General features: G+C 40.5%; 1 protein-coding gene across 1 annotated transcript in view; it reads left to right on the forward strand.

The window, feature by feature from the left end:
- The window catches only part of ADAM12 (ADAM metallopeptidase domain 12), a 374238-nt gene that overhangs the window by 338270 nt on the left and 13740 nt on the right, over window positions 1–22228 (forward strand). Inside the window, exons 18-24 of the mRNA XM_043518460.1 lie at window positions 100–208; window positions 305–503; window positions 5122–5199; window positions 12740–12848; window positions 17798–17933; window positions 18579–18687; window positions 19173–19355. Coding sequence (XP_043374395.1) covers window positions 100–208; window positions 305–503; window positions 5122–5199; window positions 12740–12848; window positions 17798–17933; window positions 18579–18687; window positions 19173–19355 — 923 coding nt within the window. The remainder of the gene's footprint in view (window positions 1–99; window positions 209–304; window positions 504–5121; window positions 5200–12739; window positions 12849–17797; window positions 17934–18578; window positions 18688–19172; window positions 19356–22228) is intronic.

Below are 22228 nucleotides of genomic sequence, written 5' to 3' on the forward strand. Positions count from 1 at the left end.
CAGGCTACATCTTACCTTCAACTAAAACACCCATGGAGCTCAAAGACAAGTATTAAAAACACTGCATCAGATGAAAGTCTTGATTTGTTTTTGTTTCAGGTGCTAAACCCGCCCCTGGGATCTGCTTTGAGAGAGTCAATTCTGCAGGCGATCCTTATGGCAACTGTGGCAAAGACTCCAAAAGTTCCTTTGCTAAATGTGAACCCAGGTAGGATCTCTCTTTGCACCCAGAACAACTGACATTGCAACACAAGCCTCAGTTTTTGGATATCTTTAAAATTATTGAAATCATTTTTCCCTTTAGAGATGCTAAATGTGGAAAAATTCAGTGTCAAGGGGGAGCAAATCGACCTGTAATTGGTACCAATGCTGTTTCCATAGAAACAAATATCCCGCTGCAGGAAGGAGGCAAGATTCTGTGTCGTGGTACCCATGTGTACTTGGGGGATGATATGCCTGATCCTGGTCTCGTTTTGGCAGGCACAAAATGTGAAGATGAAAAAGTAAGATTCAAAAATACTCTCCAAGCAGCCAATTCTCAATGTATAAAAGTGGAACTTTACCATCCTTGTGTTTCAAATCTCTGTGTACTAAGACAAGTGTCACTTTTTTATTTTATTATTATATCTTACTGTCTTCCATACCCTCGTACTGAGCCAGATTTTTACCTGCTCCTTCACTTTGCTTCTGTTTTTGAACCCACAGTTTTGCAAGTAGAATGTAAATCACTTAGACATGTGATTTATGAGCACAGTCAAGTACTTTTTGAACACATAGCAGAGATTTTACCTCCTGCAAAATAATTCCAGAAGCCAAAATAAAGGCCAATTATTGAAAACCTGGCTAAGCATATTTATTGCTGGGAGCTACACCTGGACATTAGGATTGCAATTAATCAGGTCTGCATGTTGTCTTGATTCAAGATTTATTGTTTACACTGTTGTACAGAATTAATTTGTTAGGTCAAAAGATTTACATACACAGGGTACCCAGTACTTCCTGAATGTCCTTTAGACCCATTCAGAGCAACCAGTTTGTGTTTAATGAGACATAAGATTTAAAATAAAAAATGTCCACGAATTTTCATACCAATATTCAAAACTTTGAGTCCATGGGGTTTCTTGGTATTTTTTCAAAATTCTGATTAGCCTCACACCAGCTTCGTAATGTGTTTGTGAGATTTTGCTAATCATTGCTCACACTTCCATTTTTCACTTCAGAAAAAGCTGTTTATTGAAATTGAGGTAATTGCTAAGAAGAAAGGCAGCGTCTGCCTGCAAAGAATGGCCTTTCACTTCAAAGGGAAACCTAAACCAATTGTTGTGCTGCCACCAAAGCAGATTTTTGCACGCGTGTGCGCGTGTGTGCGCACACATACATTTTGCAAGCATTGCTAATTGTTTTGCATGTTTGTAGTACAGTTTCCATCTTGGCACCACATCCATAGTTTTGGCTACAGAGGAAAAGAGCAAAGGCGGTAATGGGAGACAAAAGAGCCTTGTGGACTTTGGAGTGCTATGAATTTATTGGGGGAGGGAAGAATGGTGTCCCGGAAGTGCTGAGGAGGAGGGGGCAGGCATGCTATTGGAGGATTGTGAGCAGAAAGGAAAAAGGGGAAGAGCCTAGAAAAGTTTAGGTAAGTTGAAACAAAACCATTCAAATATCCAAATGCTTGAGTTTTGCTGAGTTATCGTAATTTGTTAGGCATATTGGCAGCCAATTTAAAACCTGTCCTAATTATGACTACAAAAACTATATTATAAGAAAACGCAATGTCCTCCAAAAATGTTTTCAAGTAATTCTGTTATAAAATGGTCTATAAAATAGCTTTTCAAAGAGAAAACTAGTGAGGAATCCAGTGGTATAAAATCCCCCCATTCTAGTTCAGGAGTGAGTATCTAATCTTTCTAATCTGTCTAATCGTAAACATATACACTATAGAAAAGGAGTACTTGTGGCACCTTAGAGACTAACAAATTTATTAGAGCATAAGCTTTCGTGAGCTACAGCTCACTTCATCGGATGCATTTGGTGGAAAAAAAAAAAAAGTTTTTTTTTTCCACCAAATGCATCCGATGAAGTGAGCTGTAGCTCATGAAAGCTTATGCTCTAATAAATTTGTTAGTCTCTAAGGTGCCACAAGTACTCCTTTTCTTTTTGCGAATACAGACTAACACGGCTGCTACTCTGAAACCTGTCATATACACTATAGAATATACAGCCTAATACTTATGAAATTGTATGTTTTACTTTGAAGGCATTACCACATTTGTATTATGGATTCAGAATATGAATTTAAATATTCTTGATTTTTTTTTGTGCTGAAGATATACAGTTTGAAATGCAGCCATTTTAATGGGCTCAGAATTCTCTGTGCTAGTGCACTCTGAATATCTGAATTGTGAATACTGCTGTAATCAGAGCATATTCACTACATGCATGCACGTGAATGCCAATTCACTCTAATTTGTTTCCCGTTTTTCTTTCCCCCAGGGGATAATTTCCCTGATTAGACATCCCTTTGGCCAATGCCATCACTTTTACCCAGCCTGCTGCTAATTATTGTGATTGCCTTGTAATCCTACTAAACTGAACTACAGAGTTAAAGGAGAGCAGAATTTATACACTGGGTTTTTTTATTGTTGAGCTAGTATAGTAACAGTCATTCCAATCGTAATATTTGTTTCAGCTTGAATTGGATAACTTTTCATTACCATTAGTTACATCAGTCATTTCAATTTGTATTGGTTGGTGTTTTTATTAGATGATGCTAATCTTGCTTTATCCCAACCTTCCACTGTGTGGAAAGAGTGAAGTTAACTCTCCGTAATGGTTGCAAAACAAAGAACTTTGCATGTGATTATATATGAAACTCTATATTTGTTAATTTCCACTTAACAGAAGGGTAAAAGCTCTTCCCCTAGGCTAATGCTAATTTGTAATTTCCTGTGAGATGATTATTTTACCTAATCTGAAACTCTATTTATAGTTGATTTAAAAAATAATTTCTCTTAAAAAATTCAGTTAGAAAGGTTTAGATTTATCAGATGAGATTAAATTAGCCACCCCCCCCCACCCTGTGTTGATCAGTATTCTTTTGAAAATATTCAAGAATTTCCAAACATGCCAGGCCATCTCCTCCACTGGTGTAAATCAACATAGCTCCACATACTGGTGTAAATTGAGCTATGTCAGTTTATACCAGCAGATTTCAGAGTAGCAGCCGTGTTAGTCTGTATTCGCAAAAAGAAAAGGAGTACTTGTGGCACCTTAGAGACTAACAAATTTATTAGAGCATAAGCTTTCGTGAGCTACAGCTCACTTCATCGGATGCATCCGATGAAGTGAGCTGTAGCTCCCGAAAGCTTATGCTCTAATAAATTTGTTAGTCTCTAAGGTGCCACAAGTACTCCTTTTCTTTATACCAGCAGAGGATCCGATCTTTTAATTCAGGAAGTGGTCTGTTGGCTTGTGAGAATTCTAATACAGCCAGTTCAAGTACATGAAAGAATCCACTTTGGCATGTTCATAATTCTGGAAGAATAAGAACACAATTACGTAAATAATAAAGTGTTTTAGTAATTGTTAATTTTCAAAAACTAAGAGACAAATCTTTACCTAGTGTAAACTGGTGTAGCTCCATTGAAGTCAGTGGAACTATGCAGATTAGCACTAGCTCAGGATACAGCCTTCGATATCAGATATATCTGAAATTCAATCTTGCAATACCCTGCATGCTAGTCAAGAGTGATACCAACCTTTATTCTGACCTGGGATTGAAGTGGATTTGAACCCCAAGGATTTACAAGGATGGTAATAAAAAGAACATACTTTTTAAATGTATTTAGACATTGCTGCGCTCAGCGTCACAATGCCTAACTGACAGCCTTGCTTAAGACAGCCCCCCAACCTGAAGCAAATACTCACCAGCAACCACACACCACACAACAGAACCACTAACCCAGGAACCTATCCTTGCAACAAAGCCCATTGCCAACTCTGTCCACATATCTATTCACGGGACACCATCATAGGGCCTAATCACAGCAGCCACACTATCAGAGGCTCGTTCATCTGCGCATCTACCAATGTGATATATGCCATCATGTGCCAGCAATGCCCCCCTGCCATGTACATTGGTCAAACTGGACAGTCTCTACGTAAAAGAATAAATGGACACAAATCAGACGTCAAGAATTATAACATTCAAAAACCAGTCGGAGAATACTTCAATCTCTCTGGTCACTTGATTACAGACCTAAGAGTGGCAATTCTTCAACAAAAAAACTTCAGAAACAGTCTCCAACGAGAGACTGCTGAATTGGAATTAATTTGCAAACTGGATACAATTAACTTAGGTTTGAATAGAGACTGGGAGTGGATGGGTCATTACACAAAGTAAAACTATTTCCTCATGTTTATACCCCCCTCCCCCCACTGTTCCTCAGACGTTCTTGTCAACTGCTGGAAATGGCCCACCTTGATTATCACTACAAAAGGTTTTCTCCCCCCCCCCGCGCTCCTGCTGGTAATAGTTCATCTTAAGTGATCACTCTCATTACAGTGTGTATGGTAACACTCATTGTTTCATGTTCTCTATGTATATAAATCTCCCCACTGTATTTTCCACTGAATGCATCCGATGAAGTGAGCTGTAGCTCACGAAAGCTTATGCTCAAATAAATTTGTTAGTCTCTAAGGTGCCACATGTACTCCTTTTCTTTTTTGATTTAGGAACCTAAGTCTTGTTTTCAAAAGTGATTTAGGCATGTAGAAGCCCAAATCCCATTGACTGTCATGCATGGCGCATAAGTGCCTAAATTCCTTTTGAAAATGAAACTTAGGCTCCTGAACCAGTTACACATTTCAACACTCAGTGCAACACCTAAATATCTTTAAAAATCTGGGCCATAGGTTCTGATTCTGATCTCCTTTACATTGCTGTAAATCAGGGATAACTCCACTGGTGTGAAATCAGTTGCTGCATAGGCAAATCAGTATAATTGCTACGGGAAAGGTGATAGATGAACAAATGTAGCTGTAAGGATATAATAGTTTACTGTGTGCACCCTTGGTATGTTTTTTTCAGCAAGATTAAAGCTGTTCTTTCTCATTTTGCAGATCTGTCTTAATCGCCGGTGCCAAAATACTAGTATATTTGGTGTTCATGAATGTGCAACAAAATGCCATGGACGTGGAGTAAGTATTACAGAAACAATTTTTTGCAGTCAGTCAATACCCAGTTGAGCAATAAATCATTCATTTGTAACAGCTCTGGAATCTATGATTCTTTGTAATATATCAGTCAAAGTCTTTTCATCATTTCACTCTAAAGATATTAATTTTCAGTGTCCTTTATACACTGCGAGAAATTAAATGTGATTTTTATTTAACAAAAAAAATTGATCCAGTAGTAATTTATCTTTTTTTAAATTAACATTCTGTGATGAAAAGGAATTGTGTCATCTTCAAAGTGATTTTAAGCCTACCCTTCCTTCATGAAGAATTTCCTATTAACATTTCAAACAAATTGTTTCTCTGTGGTCCCAGCAGTGAGTTATAGTATGCATCTGAATTGAGATTTTTCAAAAAGCACTTCAAAAAGGGTTAAAATTAAAAAAATAGCAAAACCATGCTGACTGCAGTGTATGAATTACAGGGGAATTACAGACCAGTCACCTTAACTTCAGTACCCAGAAAGATAATGGAGCAAATAATTAAGCAAATCAATTTGTGAACAACCTAGAAGATAATAAGGCTATAAGTAATAGTCAGCGTGGATTTGTCAAGAACAAATCATGTCAAACCAACCTAATAGCTTTTTCTGACAGGGTAACAAGCCTTGTGGATGGGGGGAAGCAGTAGACATGGTATATCTTGGCTTCAGTAAGGCTTTTGATACTGTCTCGCATGACCTTCTCATAAACAACTATCGAAATAAAACCTAGATGGAGCTAGGTGGGTGCATAACTGGTTGGAAAACTGTTCCTATATAGTAGTTGTCAGTGGTTCATAGGCAAGGTGGAAGGGCAAATTGAGTGGGGTCCCACAGGGATCAGTTCTGGGTCTGGTTCTGTTCTATATTTTCATCAGTGATTTAGATAATGACAGAGAGTACACTAATAAAGTTTGCAGATGATACCAAGTTGAGAGAGATTGCAAATGCTATGGAGGATATAATTAAAATTCACAATGATCTGGACAAACTGGAGAAATGGTCTGAAGAAAATAGGATGCAATTCAATAAGAACAAATGCAAAGTACTCTACTTAGGAAGGAACAATCAACTGTGCACATACAAAATGGGAAATGACTGCTTAGGAAGGAGAACTACAGAAAGGGATCTGGGGGTCCTAGAGGATGACAAGCTAAATATGAGTCAACAGTGTAACACTGTTACAAAAACAGCAAACATCCTACTTGAATGTATTAACTGGAGTGTTATTAAGCAAGACATGAGAAGTAATTCTTCTGCTGTACTCCATGCTGATTAGGTCTCAGCCAGAGTATTGTATCCAGTTCTGGGTGCCACATTTCAGGAAAGATGTGAACTAATTGGAGAAAGTCCAGAGAAGAGCAACTAAGGTCTAGAAAATATGACCTGTGAGGGAAGATTGAAAAAATTGAGAGGGGATGTAACAGTTTTCAAGTACATAAAAGGTTGTTACAAGGAGGAAAAATTGTTCTCCTTAAACTCTGAGGATAGGACAAGGAGAAATGGGCTTAAATTGCAGCAAAGGAGGTTTAGGTTGGACATTAGGAAAAATTGCCTGTCAGGGTGGCTAAGCACTGGAATAAATTGCCTAGGGAGGTTGTGGAATCTCCATCATTGGAGATTTTTAAGAGCAGATTACACAAACACCTGTCAGGGATAGTCTAGATAATGTTTAGTCATGTCGTGAGTGCAGAGGACTGGACTAGATGACCTTCTGAGATCCCTTCCAGTGATACGATTCTATGAAAGTTACATGAGAGGGGTTATCATAACTTGTTTAAATCTAAATCTATTTCAGTTCACAAAACTTTTTAGCGATAAAGAGCACCTAAATGTTTTTAAACACAATTTATATTTTTCATAAAAAGAAAAGGAGTACCCGTGGCACCTTAGAGACTAAGAAATTTATTAGAGCATAAGCTTTCGTGAGCTACATATATTTTTCATGAAGGTGTTAATTATTTCAAACTACATCATTTTAATTTTGATTTTCTGCATGATTGGTTCATTTGTTTCTGTGAAAGTCTGTGCCAACAGAAATCATGCTTCAAGAACTATAGGAACTAAAAATCCCTTTTTATAATTAATAGCTTGTGTTTTGAAAAAGTTTGCAGAGTCAATGATAATATAACTTCTTCAAGTGCTTGCTCTTGTCGATTCCATTCTAGGAGTGTGAGTGCCCACGTGCACAGTTGTCAGAGATTTTTGTCTTAGCGGTATCTGTGGGTCGGCAGTGGCGCCCTCTGGAGTGCTGTGCTCATGTGTCAGTATATTAGGCATTGCAGGCCCTATGCTCTCTCAGTTCCTTCTTACCAGCCATGATGGTTGGTCAGAGTGCCTTCCCCTTGCCTTGCAAGTGAATAGTGGTTCTCTCTAACTCTCGTTGTTAGCTTTGTATATTGTTTCTTTACAATAGGTAAGTGTTAAGTAGTGTTACTTAGTAAGTTAAAGTCCCAGCGGGGATTTAGCCCCAGAGCGGGGTATGCCCTGGTCCCCAGGTTTTAAGCCTTGTTCTGCCTGCAATAGGCCTATTGTTGTTAGTGACCCCCATACCAGCTGTCGCACATGAAGGATAAGTGTCGCATTTGCAAGAACTTTTGTCCTCAAACTCAGAAGCAGCACAACATTTGTCTAAGGGCCTTCCTCATGAGGCTGCACTTCGCCCGGCATCAGCACCTTCCCACTCTGACTCTACGCCCAGCACCTTCACCCTGGTGCATAGTGCACCGCCAACACTGGGCTCTGCCTGGCCCTGCTCCCCTTCACCGGTGCCCAAGAAGCATTTGAAGAAACGAGACTCCCCAGCACTGAGGAAGAAGGGTCAAGGGAACCCTTGTTGAGCAAAGGACCCAGTTGAGGCTACCTGTCCACTCCGGAGGCACAAGGGGGTACCTCTCCGGCTGGATGCCCCAGTCCCCCTTAAGGATCCACCACCAATTCCCGGGAGTGGGAGGGCACCCAGACACTTGGGAGGGCCGTCGACGTCTGAGGCCCTCCCGGTGGCCAGGGATCAGAGAGCTCTCCCAGCACCACCAGTGTAGCGCATGGTGTTGGATCCAGCTAAGGTTTCCCAAAGGGGTAAGCCAGCCATGAGACCTCCTCAGAGGGAAGCCAAATACTGTTGGTCCCCAGAGCAGATGCAGCATTCCCCATGTCTGTGGCTGGGATCCCTGACTCCACAACCTAAGTCTCCTGTCAGACAGCCCAGGTTGCCAGCACCGCGCTTGCGATCACCATTGATGTGCCTATGGTGAGACGTGGTCTCCATACATCTGATGCAGATCATCCTCCTGCCAGCCTACCCCTCGGCGTAGATCTCCATCGGTGCATCGTTCCCCTCTGAAATAGGATCAGTCATTGGCATGGCACTGATTTCCCTGCTGCCAGTACTGGTCTTTGGAGCGGCACCAGTCCTTCAATTCGAGGCATCAGTCTTCCATGGCTATGGTCAACTTCCAGACACAAGCTTCTACGGCCCCACCCTGGTCCCTGGAAGGGGCTCGTCCAGATCAGAATAGGATTTCAGCCCCTCGCCATGACAGCAGCAGCCCTTTTGGCCGCCCGAGACCACCTCGGCTTCCACAGTGCCGACCTGGCAGCAGGGCCAGTGGCAGGCGCAGTGGTCATATTGGAACATATGAGGCATGCCAATGCCCTTCTCGCATCACTCCTTCCTTGCTGCCTCAGAAAAGCAACCCACAGCACCGATGGCACCGGGCTTGGTGCTCAGAGCAGAATCCGATACTACAGTAGAGGAGCAGGCACCCACTCCAAAAGAACCTTCCCCCCTGGGGGACAACGTCCCAGACCCTCCCTGCAGTGGTCTAATTCTCATCCTTGTCACCAGACAAGGCAGTAGCAGGCTCTCAAGCGCCAGACCTCCTGATGACTTTAAGGAGCACCAAGCCTTCCTCAGAAGAGTGGCTTTGAACTTGGGCCTGGAGGTGGAAGAAATGGCAGAGCAGCCTGACACTTTATTTAACATGCTTTTGAAAGTTTGACAGCCAGCCTTCAGTTTAGGGTGTCAAATCACCAGGCTTTATTGGGGAGATACAATTTTAATCTGTGGGACTCCCTCAAAAAGTTTAAAGACTCACTACCCCAGGGCTTGGCCCAAGAATTCACTACCATCTTGGAGGAGGGTACCACAGTGGCAAGGACCTCCCTCCAGATGGCCTGGGACGCGGACGATTTGGCAGCCAGGGTTGGTGCCTCAGCCATGGCAATTAGGTGCAGTTTCTGGCTTCAATCCGCAGGTCTGTCCCGGGAGATGCAGTCCTCCATCCAGGACCTCCCGTTCGATGGGAGCGGTCTCTTCTCTGAGCAGACAGATGCGAGGCTGCATGGACTTAAGGACACTTGAGCCAAATGCCCTCCTGCACCAAACTCCCTCCCAGAGCCCACACCCCTCACTCTCTACTGCACCCCAACACTCTGCCCCAGCCTGGAGCCCCTTCCTGCACCCAAACTCCCTCCCAGAAAGAAACTAATATAACAGCTGTTCTAAGGTAAGAAGTAGGCTATTTTGAATTAACTTAACTATATTTTATGTGTTTTCAGACTGAAATGTAACCACAGAAGGGCTTTATGTTAATTAAAAGGCAAGTTTAATACAGCATTAATAGCCTCGATGTCATAATTGTGATCATTTTGTTTTAAATTAGGAAAAAGACTTGTATACAGGGGCCCCACAAAATCAAATGGTCCCAGGCCCATAGGAGAGTTAATCTGGCCCTGACCAGGGTATCCAGCGCAAGCAGGCTTCGCTGTGGTTGACCTTGGACTACCTTCTGCACCTCAAGCTCCAGGGCCTGTCTCTTTCCTCAGTTAAGGTCCACTTGGCACTATTTCGGCCTTCCAGCCTCCATTCCAGGGCAGGTTGGTCTTCGCTAACATCATGATGGTCAGGTTTTTTAAAGGTCTGGAGTGACTCTATCCCCATGTTCATGACCCTGTCCCTCCTTGGGACCTGAATCTCATATTGAAGCGGCTCATGGGTCCCCCTTTTGAACCTTTGGCTTCCTACTCCCTTCTTCTACTCTCCTGGAAGGTCTAATTCCATTTTACAAGGACAAGGTCCAGCTACAACTGCACACTGCTTTCTGCCCAAGGTTGTTTTACAATTTCATACAACCCAGGACATATACTTACCTGTCTTCTTTTTAAAGCCTCATAAGTCAGATGAGGAGTGTAAATTACACTCTCTGGACAGCAGGAGAGTATAGCCTTTTACATCGAAAGGACCAAGCCATTCCATAAGTCGATGCACTTGTTTGTCACGGTGGCGGACAGGATGAAAGGTCTTCCAACATCTGCCCAGAAGAATTCATCATGGATCCCCTCCTGCATCTGTTTTGCTATGATCTGGTGAAAGTGCCTCCACTGGTGATTGTAACCACCCAGACAACAAGGGCGCAAGCCTCATTGGTGGCCTTCCTGTCCCAAGTGCCGATTCAAGATATCTGCAGGGCTGCTACCTGGTCATCTATTCACACTTTCACGTCTCATTATGAACTTACCCAGCAAGCCTGAGATGATGCTGTCTTCAGTAGAGCAGTGTTATAAGCCGTACCTCCATGAATACTGGTTGTGAGTGACATAGAATGGAATCTACATGGGCAAGCACTTGAAGAAGGAAAATGGTTACTTAGCTTTCGTAACTGTTGTTCTTCAAGATGGGTTGCTCATGTCCATTCCATTACTTGTCCTCCTACTCCTCTGACAGAGTTGCTGGCAAGAAGGAACTGAGAGGGCGTAGGGCCGGTGGCTCCTAATATACCAACACATGAGCGCGGCACTCCAGAGGGCGCCACTGCCGACTGTATGGATATCGCTAAGGCAAAAATCTCTGATGACCATGCACGTGGGCGCACACACACACCTAGAATCTAATGGACATGAGCAACACATCTCAAAGAACAAGTTACAAAAGGTAAGTAACTGTTTTTTGTCAATGTGTGGAAATAAGCATCGATTTACAGATTGGCACTTGTACGTCAGTGCTATGGAGAACACAAACAAGAATTTGCAGAGTTGTAGATGGTAATCCTTGTAGAGCGTTAATTTATAAATTACTGTAGCCTAAATGATATTTTTAATTGTCCTCCTATATGGTGAAAACAAATCAGTTGTAATGTTTTATATGACTCTGGAATATTTCCTTTAAAAGTACTGTGAGAGGAAGCGAAGGCTGAGTAAATGATTGTTTTTATTGAACTGTGCAGATTCCCCAAAATACGGCCTTACTGAAAGCATGCAAATTGGCTTCCTCAGAAAAAGCATCTTGAGAGGTTATTTGACCTAACTAGATTGTCTTAAGCAGGATTCTACTGATCAATCTGTTGTCAAGTTTTCCCATGGCAAAAGTTCCTGCAGAGCAGTGATGATCAATGTTAGTAGGACTAAGGGACCCCCTTAGTACCTTGCCATAAGTGCAAGAGTGTGAGAGTGATAAAGTGTAACCCTATGCAGCACAATGTTTATCTTGTTCAATTGTACCATAATGGCAAAGCTGCATCATTAGCCGCTACTTAAAATCCCGGCAGCACCTCGTTTGGATGGGAGGAGAGGGTCTTCCTCTGGGCGAGAACTAAAGAGCTAGCCCTTCGTTGGAGAGCTGAAGGTCCCTTTTTTTTTCTTTTTAGTATCTCTCTCAAGAATAAAGCACTGGAATCCTGTTAGCTCATTCTCCCTTGTGCAATGGAAACAGGTTGTTATTACCCTATTGGGTCTGTCCCTTGGTGCTCCCTCATGCTGCAGGTCATGCAAATCTATTGTCAAGAGGAAAAGTTTTTGTCACAGGAACCTGGGGCAGGTCAGGTCTCTGCAGAGGTGCCCACCTTGCACCATCCTTCTCATCTGTCAAGATCCCTCTTCCTCCAACCTGCATACCCAGTGTGATTAAACTCTGTCCTGCTTCCAGTTCCCTGTCCCCTCCCTTGGCTGAGAATGTTGGTCACCCTTAGAGCTAAGGCCTGAGAAGTGACAGTATCACTAGGCAGTCCAGCTCAGATAGGTTAGGACTGGGACCAGGAAGCAAGCTGCTCAGGCATTGTTGGGGCATTAGGAAGGTGAGAGGAATCTTGTTCCTTTCAAGGGAGAAAGAACAGGAGTTGTGAGAAAGTGGGGCTCCTGCTGGAGAGGAGAAAGGGAGACACTGAAGACGACTGTACTGAGTGTTATTTTGGATGATTGAAGATGAACACCACTCCTCTTTGATGCTCTGAGGTTTATAGTTCCAATAGAGGTACTAGATGGCACTTACAGTTCAAGTTATCAATACGGGAATAGTGATTTAGGTTCCACATTGCTATTAGGATATACACATTTTGAAAAATGTGTAAGTAATTGTATTTAATCGAGGTGGTGGCAGCAGGCTGATTTGGATGTGTTCCTGTTGTGACATGAACTTTATTCTCCATGCATCTACCCTGCGTGAAAGCTCATCTAGTCTGATAAGATTCAATCTAAGTTGCCTGGAATAACTTTTCATATTACTTAATATGTCTTCATTTTATTTTGAAGGTCTGTAACAATAAAAAAAATTGTCACTGCGAAGCTGACTGGGCCCCTCCCCATTGTGACAAGCCAGGGTTTGGCGGCAGCATAGACAGTGGACCAACCAGACAAGCAGGTTAGTAATAGCTGGTGCTTTCCTGCCATTCCATGGTAGAAAGGAAAAATCCAAATGGGTTTTATTGAAATAGGTACTGAGACTGCAAAACTGTCAATAAATTGGGCAAGCTAGTCCAAATGAATTGGCACTAATTAAAATTTAATGAAGAAAAAACACTGCCAGTTGATTGTAGCAATGTTACTGCATAATTAAGAACACAACAACCCAGAGATTTTGTTTGTTTTTAAGAGTACATTATCCAGTTAGGTAGTTCCGGGATGTGGGGCGATGGTATATTGGTGTGAGCACAAGATTACGAACCAGGAACTCAAGTTTTAACCCTAACTCAGTGGTGGACATGAGCAAGTAACTTAACTTTTCAACTGCTGTAAGGGCTTACAGGGTACTCTGTAACAGTTCCCACGTATTTATTGGTTTCAGAGTAGCAGCCGTGTTAGTCTGTAACCACAAAAAGAACAGGAGTACTTGTGGCATCTTAGAGACTAACAAATGCTCTAATAAATTTGTTAGTCTCTAAGGTGCCACAAGTACTCCTGTTCTTTTCACATATTTATTGAGTCTCTTATCATATTACCATAAAAGAGAGAGAGACAGTGTTTCTGATCTACCTTGAGATACATCAAACTCCAAAGCATCCTCCATTGACTACAGCATCACTGTATCAGCATGGGTTTATGGAAAATAAATCTTCTCAGACTAACTTAATATCTTTTCCAGATGAGATTACAAGTTTGGATGATAAAGGTAACAGTGTTGATGTAATTTACTTAAAATTCTGTAAGGCATTTGACTTGAGACCACACAACATTTTGATTAAAAAACTAGAATAAAGAATTATCCTCACACACGTTAATTGGCTAACGGAGAGGTCTGAAAATGTAACTGCAAACAGGGAATCATCATTGACCAGGTGTGTTTCTAGTGGGTTTTGGAGATTGTTTCTTGGTTTGACGCTATCTAACATTTTTATCAATGACCTCGAAGAAAACTTAATATTCATTTATGACACAAAGACTGTGGAAGTGGTAAATAATGAAGGTGACAGGTCACGGATACAGAACGAACTGGATTACTTGCAAACCATGTGTATTTTAATATGGTCAAATGTAAACAAAGAATGCTGGCAAAACTTGCAGAATGCGGGACTCTGACCTGGAAATAGAGTTGGAGTTTATGGTAGATAATCAGCTCTACATGAGCTCCTAGTGTGACACTTTGACCAAAAGGGCTAATGTAATCCTTGGATGCATAAACAAAACATCTCGAGTAGTATTAAGGATAAGTATGTGGCATTAATGTAACCGCTGTTGGAATACTGTGTCCAGTTCTGGGGTCTACAATTCAAGAAGGATGTTGATAATAAATTGGAGAGGGTTAAGAACAGATCCACAAGAATGATTAGTGGATTGGAAAACATGTATTACAGTGATGGACTCAAGGAGCTCAATCTATTTAACAAACAGGATAACAGATGACTTGGTCACAGTTTGAAAGTGCCTATGTGAGGAACAAAAAATTGACAATGTGCTTTTCAATCTAGCAGACCAAGGATATAACAAGATCTAAAGGCTGGAAGTTTAAACTAGACAAATTCACTCTACAGATAAAGTGCAGATTTTTGACAGTAAGGGTAATTAATCCCTGGAACAATTTAGCAAGTATCGTGGTGGATTCTCTATCACTAGCAATTTTTTAAAACAAGATTGGATGTTTTTCTGAAAGATATTCTCTAATTCAAAAAGAAAATAATTCAAGTAAGTTCTTTGGCCTATGTTATATAGGAGGGCAGACTAGATGGTTACAGTGGTCCTTCTAGCTTTATACTCTATGAATTATGAGACTGATTTTCAATAATGTATTTGTACAGTTTGTGCATGCAAAGCCACACCCACAATTGTGTGCCTAATGTAAGCCTGAAATTACTATCATTACAAGTGCAAATCGGGAATTTGTGCACTCATGTGACCAGACATTCATGCATGCTATTAACTGATTTGCATTCATGCACTTTTAAAAATCGGAACCTCAGAATATGACAAATCCAGAAAAATAAGTAACTGTGATATGGTGGCTTTTATAGTGGGGGAAACTTCTGAATATGTCACAAACATAAATCCATTTAACTTTCATATATTTTGAAAATTTGATGATAATGGAAGATATATATATTTCCTGTACCCTGTGCCTTCTATTTCTCTATGAGTAATCCCTGAAATACTGGCCATTGCATGCTATTTCTCCTCTAGCCAGACACAGATTTTTTCAATATGTGTTGATAATCCTTAGATACATGTTACATTTCAGAGTACCATAAGGTTAGTGATTTCAGTGGAGTTCTAATTTATATCAGTGACAGGAGAATTAGGCCCGTAGTCTACTAACATTTGCATATGTGGCCTATGATTTCCTGGGAAGTAATCTGAGCTCTTATCATGAATAATGCTATTCAAAAATAAATTGGATTGTATTCTCTACATACTGGATCCTGCAGTGAATTGTAATGCTGAACTAGTGACCTCACAGTCATTTCCATGGCAACAACATGACATGATTTCACTGCAGGACATAGCAGAAAGAAGATTCTGGGTTCTGAGGAAGAAAGATTTTATTCAAACACCAAACTTCCAACAAAATAGTAAAGAAACTGAGCTCAAGAGTGAGCCAAGTACAGTTATTAATGTGTAAATATTCTCATTTTTCCAGGTGTGCTCTAACGTAAGTCCTTCTTAAACTTACCTTGCTATGGCTAAGTAGTGCAGGGAATTACAAAATCTGACTGTACATATCATGTAGAATGTGCTGCAATACATAGAAGTAACTGGGGAGAAGGCAAATATGGGGTGTCTTCAATAATTCAATTCTCTACTTTGAAAGGAAGCCCTTTAATGTTACTTTTAAAATAGTTTTCTGCAGTTGTATATATCATGATACTTTTGCCATCTATTTTCAATGACCATGCTATACTCAGTAGTACTGGGAATAAACAAATATAGAAATTGCTAGGGGAGCTTTTTCTTCCCTGACATCTGTGATTTAAATATGAGCAGTTGATACAAGGTTCGGATTATGTCCTGAATAGTTTGCACATCTGTAAATCAAATGGTAGAAGGATTAACTCAATAAAGAGAAACAGTCATTTACCTTAGTTAAATGAGACACACAACCTGATTTGTCTTTAGTTACTGATTTTACTAACTTTACTAACCAGCTAACTTTTACTAAATCTGTGTACTCAGCACACTATATCTTTATTAAATAGCAGTACTAAATATTTAACAGAATCGTTATGTAAAGATAAATTAAATGTAATTGCCTATACTCTGTTTACTCATTTTATTTAGCTTTTAGGACTGGAAAGAGATTTATTACTCTTACTCTGAGCTAAAGTGCTCTGTGTCGCTGTCAGCCAATGCAATCAGTACTGTCAATTGCATTGGCCAATGTCTAGTTGAGGTTGGGGTACGTTAAAAATCTAGCTGGCTGAAATTCAGTCAGGATAAGACTGAAATAATGCTGGTAGGTTGCCATTGTAAGCATTATAACTGTACTTTTTACTGAGGGTGAGAAATTCCATACGTTGTTAGAGTTTATAGTTCTAGAGTATTATTGCATCTCCAGCAGATGATCATATAGCAGACCTATCTACCAGAGTTTTTTCCCATCTCTTCCCGACCACTGTGGCTGGTTTTTTGTTGTTTTTTTTTATTTAGTTGCAAACCTTGCAGGCATGATTGATTCATGTCTTTGTTACCTTTAGATTAGACTATTGCAATGTACTCTGCGCAAAACTGCACTTTAAATCATTCTGGAAACCTAAGGCAGTGTAGGAGGCAGCGGCCTGCACATTAAATGGTGTGTCTCATCACAAGCACATGATACAATATTCTTACATTGCTTACTCCTTGATTTCCAAATTGAGATTAAGATGTTGGCTTTGACGTATAAAGTTCTAAGGGCTTGAGACCTTCCCACTCCCCCTGCCATACTGCCACAGCTGCAGTTAGCAGAGAACCTTGAGCTGGAGCTCCCCATTAGTATAAAAGAGAGAGTGAGTGCGCGCTTCTGGCAGGGTTTTCTCCAGATTGGGTTGGATGGAATCTTTGATTAGATCATTTTCTGGTTTTGGAAGAGCAGAAGCTGTCAGCATTATTCATTATTGCATATTGCTGTATTTAGAGCAAAGGCCACCCATTATTCCAATCCATCTGTTGTTACTGAGCTCAAGGAGCATAACCATTGTCACAGCAGTTGCCAACCTGTAATGTAAAGGGCTGACATTTGGACTGTAAAATCCAGAGTAATGCAATCCAAATAACACTGTGAAGTGGGCCACTGGAATACAGTGAATCTGGTAAAGAAATTGCCATTCTGTAGTGTCTTAAATAAATATAACCATGAGTAGTCTTATTACTTCATTTGACCCTTAAATGGTAAGAATTATGTTTTTCCACCATAAGACAACTGATTTTTACACTTTCACTAATATCCATTTGAAGGGGAAAAAACTTTGGTAAATTGAGAGACAACCATTTTGCTATCAGCTGTTGAGTTTTGAGTAGTATCTCAAATTGAAGCTAACAAATAAACTATCAAAGTTTTTAATATTTGTATCACTGAGAGTTGATATTTAATTGCCTCTTCCATCTTTTACTGCACCTCTCTGTATTTTTTTTCCAGTTTTCTGCTTTGGATATTTATACAGTTGAGGAATGGACTGAGTCTATCAGCGTGTATTTAACCATTTTGGTTTTGGAGTTGACAGAAACAAATGATATGAGAATTAAGTTCAAGCATAATCATAGGAGAAATAGTAATCAATCATTTAATAATTTAATTTGGTATGTTGCTAGAAAGCAGCCCTAGCCAGCAATATCCCACTCTTGATATCACACAGAGTTCATCATAATTGACCCCATCACAAGTCAAAAAAATGTGTTTTATTTCAGATAATAGAAGTTTAACCATAGGAATACTCGTAACCATTCTGTGCCTTATTGTTGCTGGTTTAATCATGTATCTCAAAAGGAAAACTTTGATTAGACTGCTATTTACAAATAAAAAGACAACAATAGAGAAACTAAGGTATGATAATTTTCCTTAACTACTCACTCATTTTTATAAACTTCAGTAGAAATTGACTGTACTCATTCCATTTCTCAATACTTGTGGTGTGTATATGAGACATTGAGTCAAGTTTACTAAAAGTTCATTCGTTCATTAATTTAGATGAGTTTTTCAGAAATGTTCTTTCTTCACTTCAACTTCATTGACGTCAGTAAATAAAATGGGGTTTGACTATATGCCTTTTTATTATGCTTTCCATGATAAGCAATTAAAAAGTAAAGGAAACTTTGCCTTGATTTTTGGATTGCTTGAAATATTTTCATTATCTGGTTTGGCCTTTTATCTAAACTCAGTCAACTGAGCTAAAACTTCTGTATGTGAGGTCATTACTACTTAAATGTTAGACTCATTAGAACAGTCTCTTGGGTGCTATAAAGCTGCATTTCCACAGATTGCAAGAGCTAATTTAACAGACTAGTGGCTTCAAAAAAATCTATATTTTTATTCTTGCAAGATTTTTAGAAAATTTTTACATTTTCTTGTTTTCCATAGAGAGAAAAAATAAGAAAGCCCTTTCAAAATGTTATTCTGAGAAAGATACTGTGAAAAAAGTAAAGCTCTAAGAACAAAGTTGCATTCAATAAGTGTATACTTGTATTGCAGGTCTGTGAGTCCAGCAAGGCCTTCCAGTTCATTTGAGCCTAATCATGTTCATACCACAACTCTCAGTAAAAACCTAGTCATAAAGCCACAAAATTTAAACATACATCAGGTGGGTTCTTAAACAGTCAAAATATCATTACTGGAATTTTATATACATTTCCTGTATGTTTGAAGTAATTATGACACTTAATGATAATAAGTATTAAAATTGTATAAAACTATGAACAAGTTAAACAAGAGCAGAAAAGGTGGGCCCAAAATGCACTTTGGCTTCCAAGTTCCAAACAGATGGAGACTTCAAACGTTGAAAGGAAATACAATTAGTCTCTGGGATACAGCCAGCCATCTCAGACAGAAGTGCTACCTTCTGAACAGCCAAGAATTAGTGTTTGAATAGGCTTCTGGAAGTTGTTAATTGCTTGTTCTCTGGCTACAGAAAAGGAGTTTAGGGGTACAGTAAAATAGGGAGGGAAGGAAGGGGAAAGCAAGTGCAGAACAAGAAAAATTACAGTGTTTCAAACAATATTGTTTGTATCCATAATATTAATTGGAAATTTTTAAAACTACAAATTTTATTATTTTATGGCTCTGTAGAGAAATGGTACGAGAAGATTGCTACCATATCAGACTATTGATATCAGTAACCCTGTAAAGCCATCTGATGTACTGAGGTTAAAAACACCCCAGCGAGTCCTACCACCCCTTCACCAGCTACCTTGTCATCAAACTGTACCTGCACGACCACTGCCAGCTAACCCAGCTCTTAGGCTTGCTCAGGTAAATTTACATTTTCTTTCTTTCTTATAGTTACATATAGTGATATCAGGCTACAGACTGCAGTATGAATAATGGCATATAATAAATCAGAATAAAATGTTTTATCACTTTTCATATATGGGTTCTCCCACAGCATTTCCTGTGTGATTGATAGTGTAGTGAGTGGATAGCCAAACAGTAGTCATTATGGCTTCGCTCCTGAGCTTGTGTAAAGTGGTGTAGCTCCAGTTAAGTAAATGGAGCTGTTCTGATTATTCTGAATGAGGATTTGGCCTTAACTATTCCTTGTACTTCAGCCAATTAAAAGACCAAGTTAGAACATGGTTGCAATATATAGTACAGGTGGGAACTTTACCATGGAACCTTTCTGTAACTGGTATTTTCCAGTTTAGCATACATGTCAACACTAAAATTTGCAGTGGAGTTGTCCTCTGTGTTGTAACTGTTTTCCCTTTCTTGGTTATATGTGTTGATGAAAGGGACTTTAAACAAGGGAATGTTGGCCAAATGACCACCATTATTGCTGCTCCTTCCTATAAGTAAAGATCCTTTTTACCATTAATCATGTGAGAGGAGATAGTCTTGTGGCTGAAGTGCAAGACTGAGAATCAAAGGTACCTCTTCTCTGCAGAGTTAATTTGCATGACCATCATCCAAGTTAGCCTAGTCTGGGTGTGTGCAGCCACACTGCAAATCTCCAGATGAATTACTGTGTGCTCCCTGGTGCTGTACTTATATATAGTACATATATATATATATATATATACATATATACTGTACCTATATATAGTGTGACAACTTCTCAGGACATATCCTTTGATAGTTCTTTACGCTGCAGTTAACTGAACCACTCTGATTCTTTCCTGGTGAATTCTGGAAGAATTTTTCTGTCCTTCTGCACTGATACACAAGGAATTGTGAGAAGGCACTGGAAAAGTGTCAGCACTCAAGTGATTTAGCCTTTGTCCTCACTGCAAAGTGGGCAGGTTACTAGCCCGAGTGAAAGCTTCACTTGAGTTTTAGCCTGCAGCCCTAGATAAGCCACTTAGCTCAGGCTGAAGCACCACCAAACTTAAATGATACAAAGTTTTGTATGTGAACAGAAAGGGAACAAGGGCAACACCTGAGTAAGATCCTGATTTAACTCTGCAATAAAGACATACCACAAGAGGTGGCGACAGTGGTCACAGCCCTCTGCTTGCTTCTGGCCCCACTGGGCATGTGTGTCAACATGGAGAAATCTGTGCTCCTCCCAACTCAGACAATCCACTTCCTTGGAGTGCGCCAAGACTTCCTTCCGACATACTGATTCGCCACCCTCCTTGCCCTCGTGAAGATCCTGCGCTTCAACTGATGCACAATAGTGTGCAGTTGTCTCTGCCTCCTCAACCACATGGTGGCCTACACCTATGTGACATCGCACACGTGTCTCCATATATGCTGCCTACAACTGTGGCTCCTCTCTGTCTACAGGCTCCATTAAGACCACCTGGAGTCAGCCTCGACAATTCCCATTGTGACGGGTTGGATCACAGAAACCCCCTTGCAACCTGATATGCTGAGACTGCCTTTGAGCCAGTTTTACCCGGCAGCTTGGGACTCCAGAACCCTGACTGGTTGTGCCAGGCACGCTAGCCTGCTACAAACACAGACCCCTGTCTGAACCACATCCTCCAAAAGCTGCAGGCTTAACTGAAAACAGCTTAAGAAGTGCTCCTGTCTCCAGCACTCAGATACCCAATTCCCAATGTGGTCCAAACCCCAAATAAATCCATTTTACCCTGTATAAAGCTTATACAGGATAAACTCATAAATTTTTCACCCTCAAAAACACTGATAGAAAGGTATGCACAGCTGTTTGCCACCCCCCCCCCCAGGTATTAATACATACTGCGGGTTAATTAATAAGTAAAAAGTGATTTTATTAAATACAAAAAGTAGGACTGGAAAGCAAGATAAAATAAAACACGTAAGTCTAAGCCTACTACAGTAAGAAAGTGATTACAGATGAAATCTCACCCTCAGAGATGTTCTAGTAAACTTCTTTTACAGACTAGTCTACTTCTAGGCTGGGTTCAGCTATCATTCACACCCCTGTGGTTACTGTCCTTTGTTCCAGTTTCTTTCAGGTATCCTTTGTGGTTGGAGTGGCTACCTCTTGAGCCAGCTGAAGACAAAATGGAGGGGTGTCCCAGGCCTTTATATAGTTTCACTCTTGAGCGTAGAAACCCCTCCCTTCCCTGTGTAAAATCCCAGCTACAAGATGGAGTCTTGGAGTCACATGGGCAGGGATGTTACCAGGAAAGCTCAGATGTGGATTGGTGTCTATCAAGGTCCCTTGTTCACCACGTACTCCATTTACTTGAATAACTCCTTCACACCATGTTGATCAAATCTGCCTTAGGTGCCTTCTACAGCAAACATTTTAAATACAAGTATAGAGCCAACACTCATAACTTTAGATATAAAAATGATACATGCATACTAATAGGATGAATACATGCATTAGAACATAACCTTGGCAAAGATATGTTACATGGCATATCTAGCATAAAACATATTCCAGTTATGTCATATTTACATTCATAAGCATATTTCTATAAAGCATTATGGGGTGCAACATCACACCCATCTGGGTCCATGCATCACTCACTTGGTGGACCGATCCTACTAAGGTGATTGGAGGCACCCCTTTTGCCACCCTCACCATGGATGCCGCCTCACAGGGTGAGGCACATATTTGGGGGGCTGCAATGCACAGGGGAGGTTGACTGCCAGGGAAGCGCACATGCACATCAACATGCTGGAGCTGCATGCAGTCCTCCAGGCCTGCCACGTGTTCCTGCCTCTTTTCTGCGACCGACACATTCAGA

The sequence above is a fragment of the Dermochelys coriacea genome, chromosome 7 (assembly GCF_009764565.3).
Source record: "Dermochelys coriacea isolate rDerCor1 chromosome 7, rDerCor1.pri.v4, whole genome shotgun sequence".
NCBI classification, from domain to species: domain Eukaryota; kingdom Metazoa; phylum Chordata; order Testudines; family Dermochelyidae; genus Dermochelys; species Dermochelys coriacea.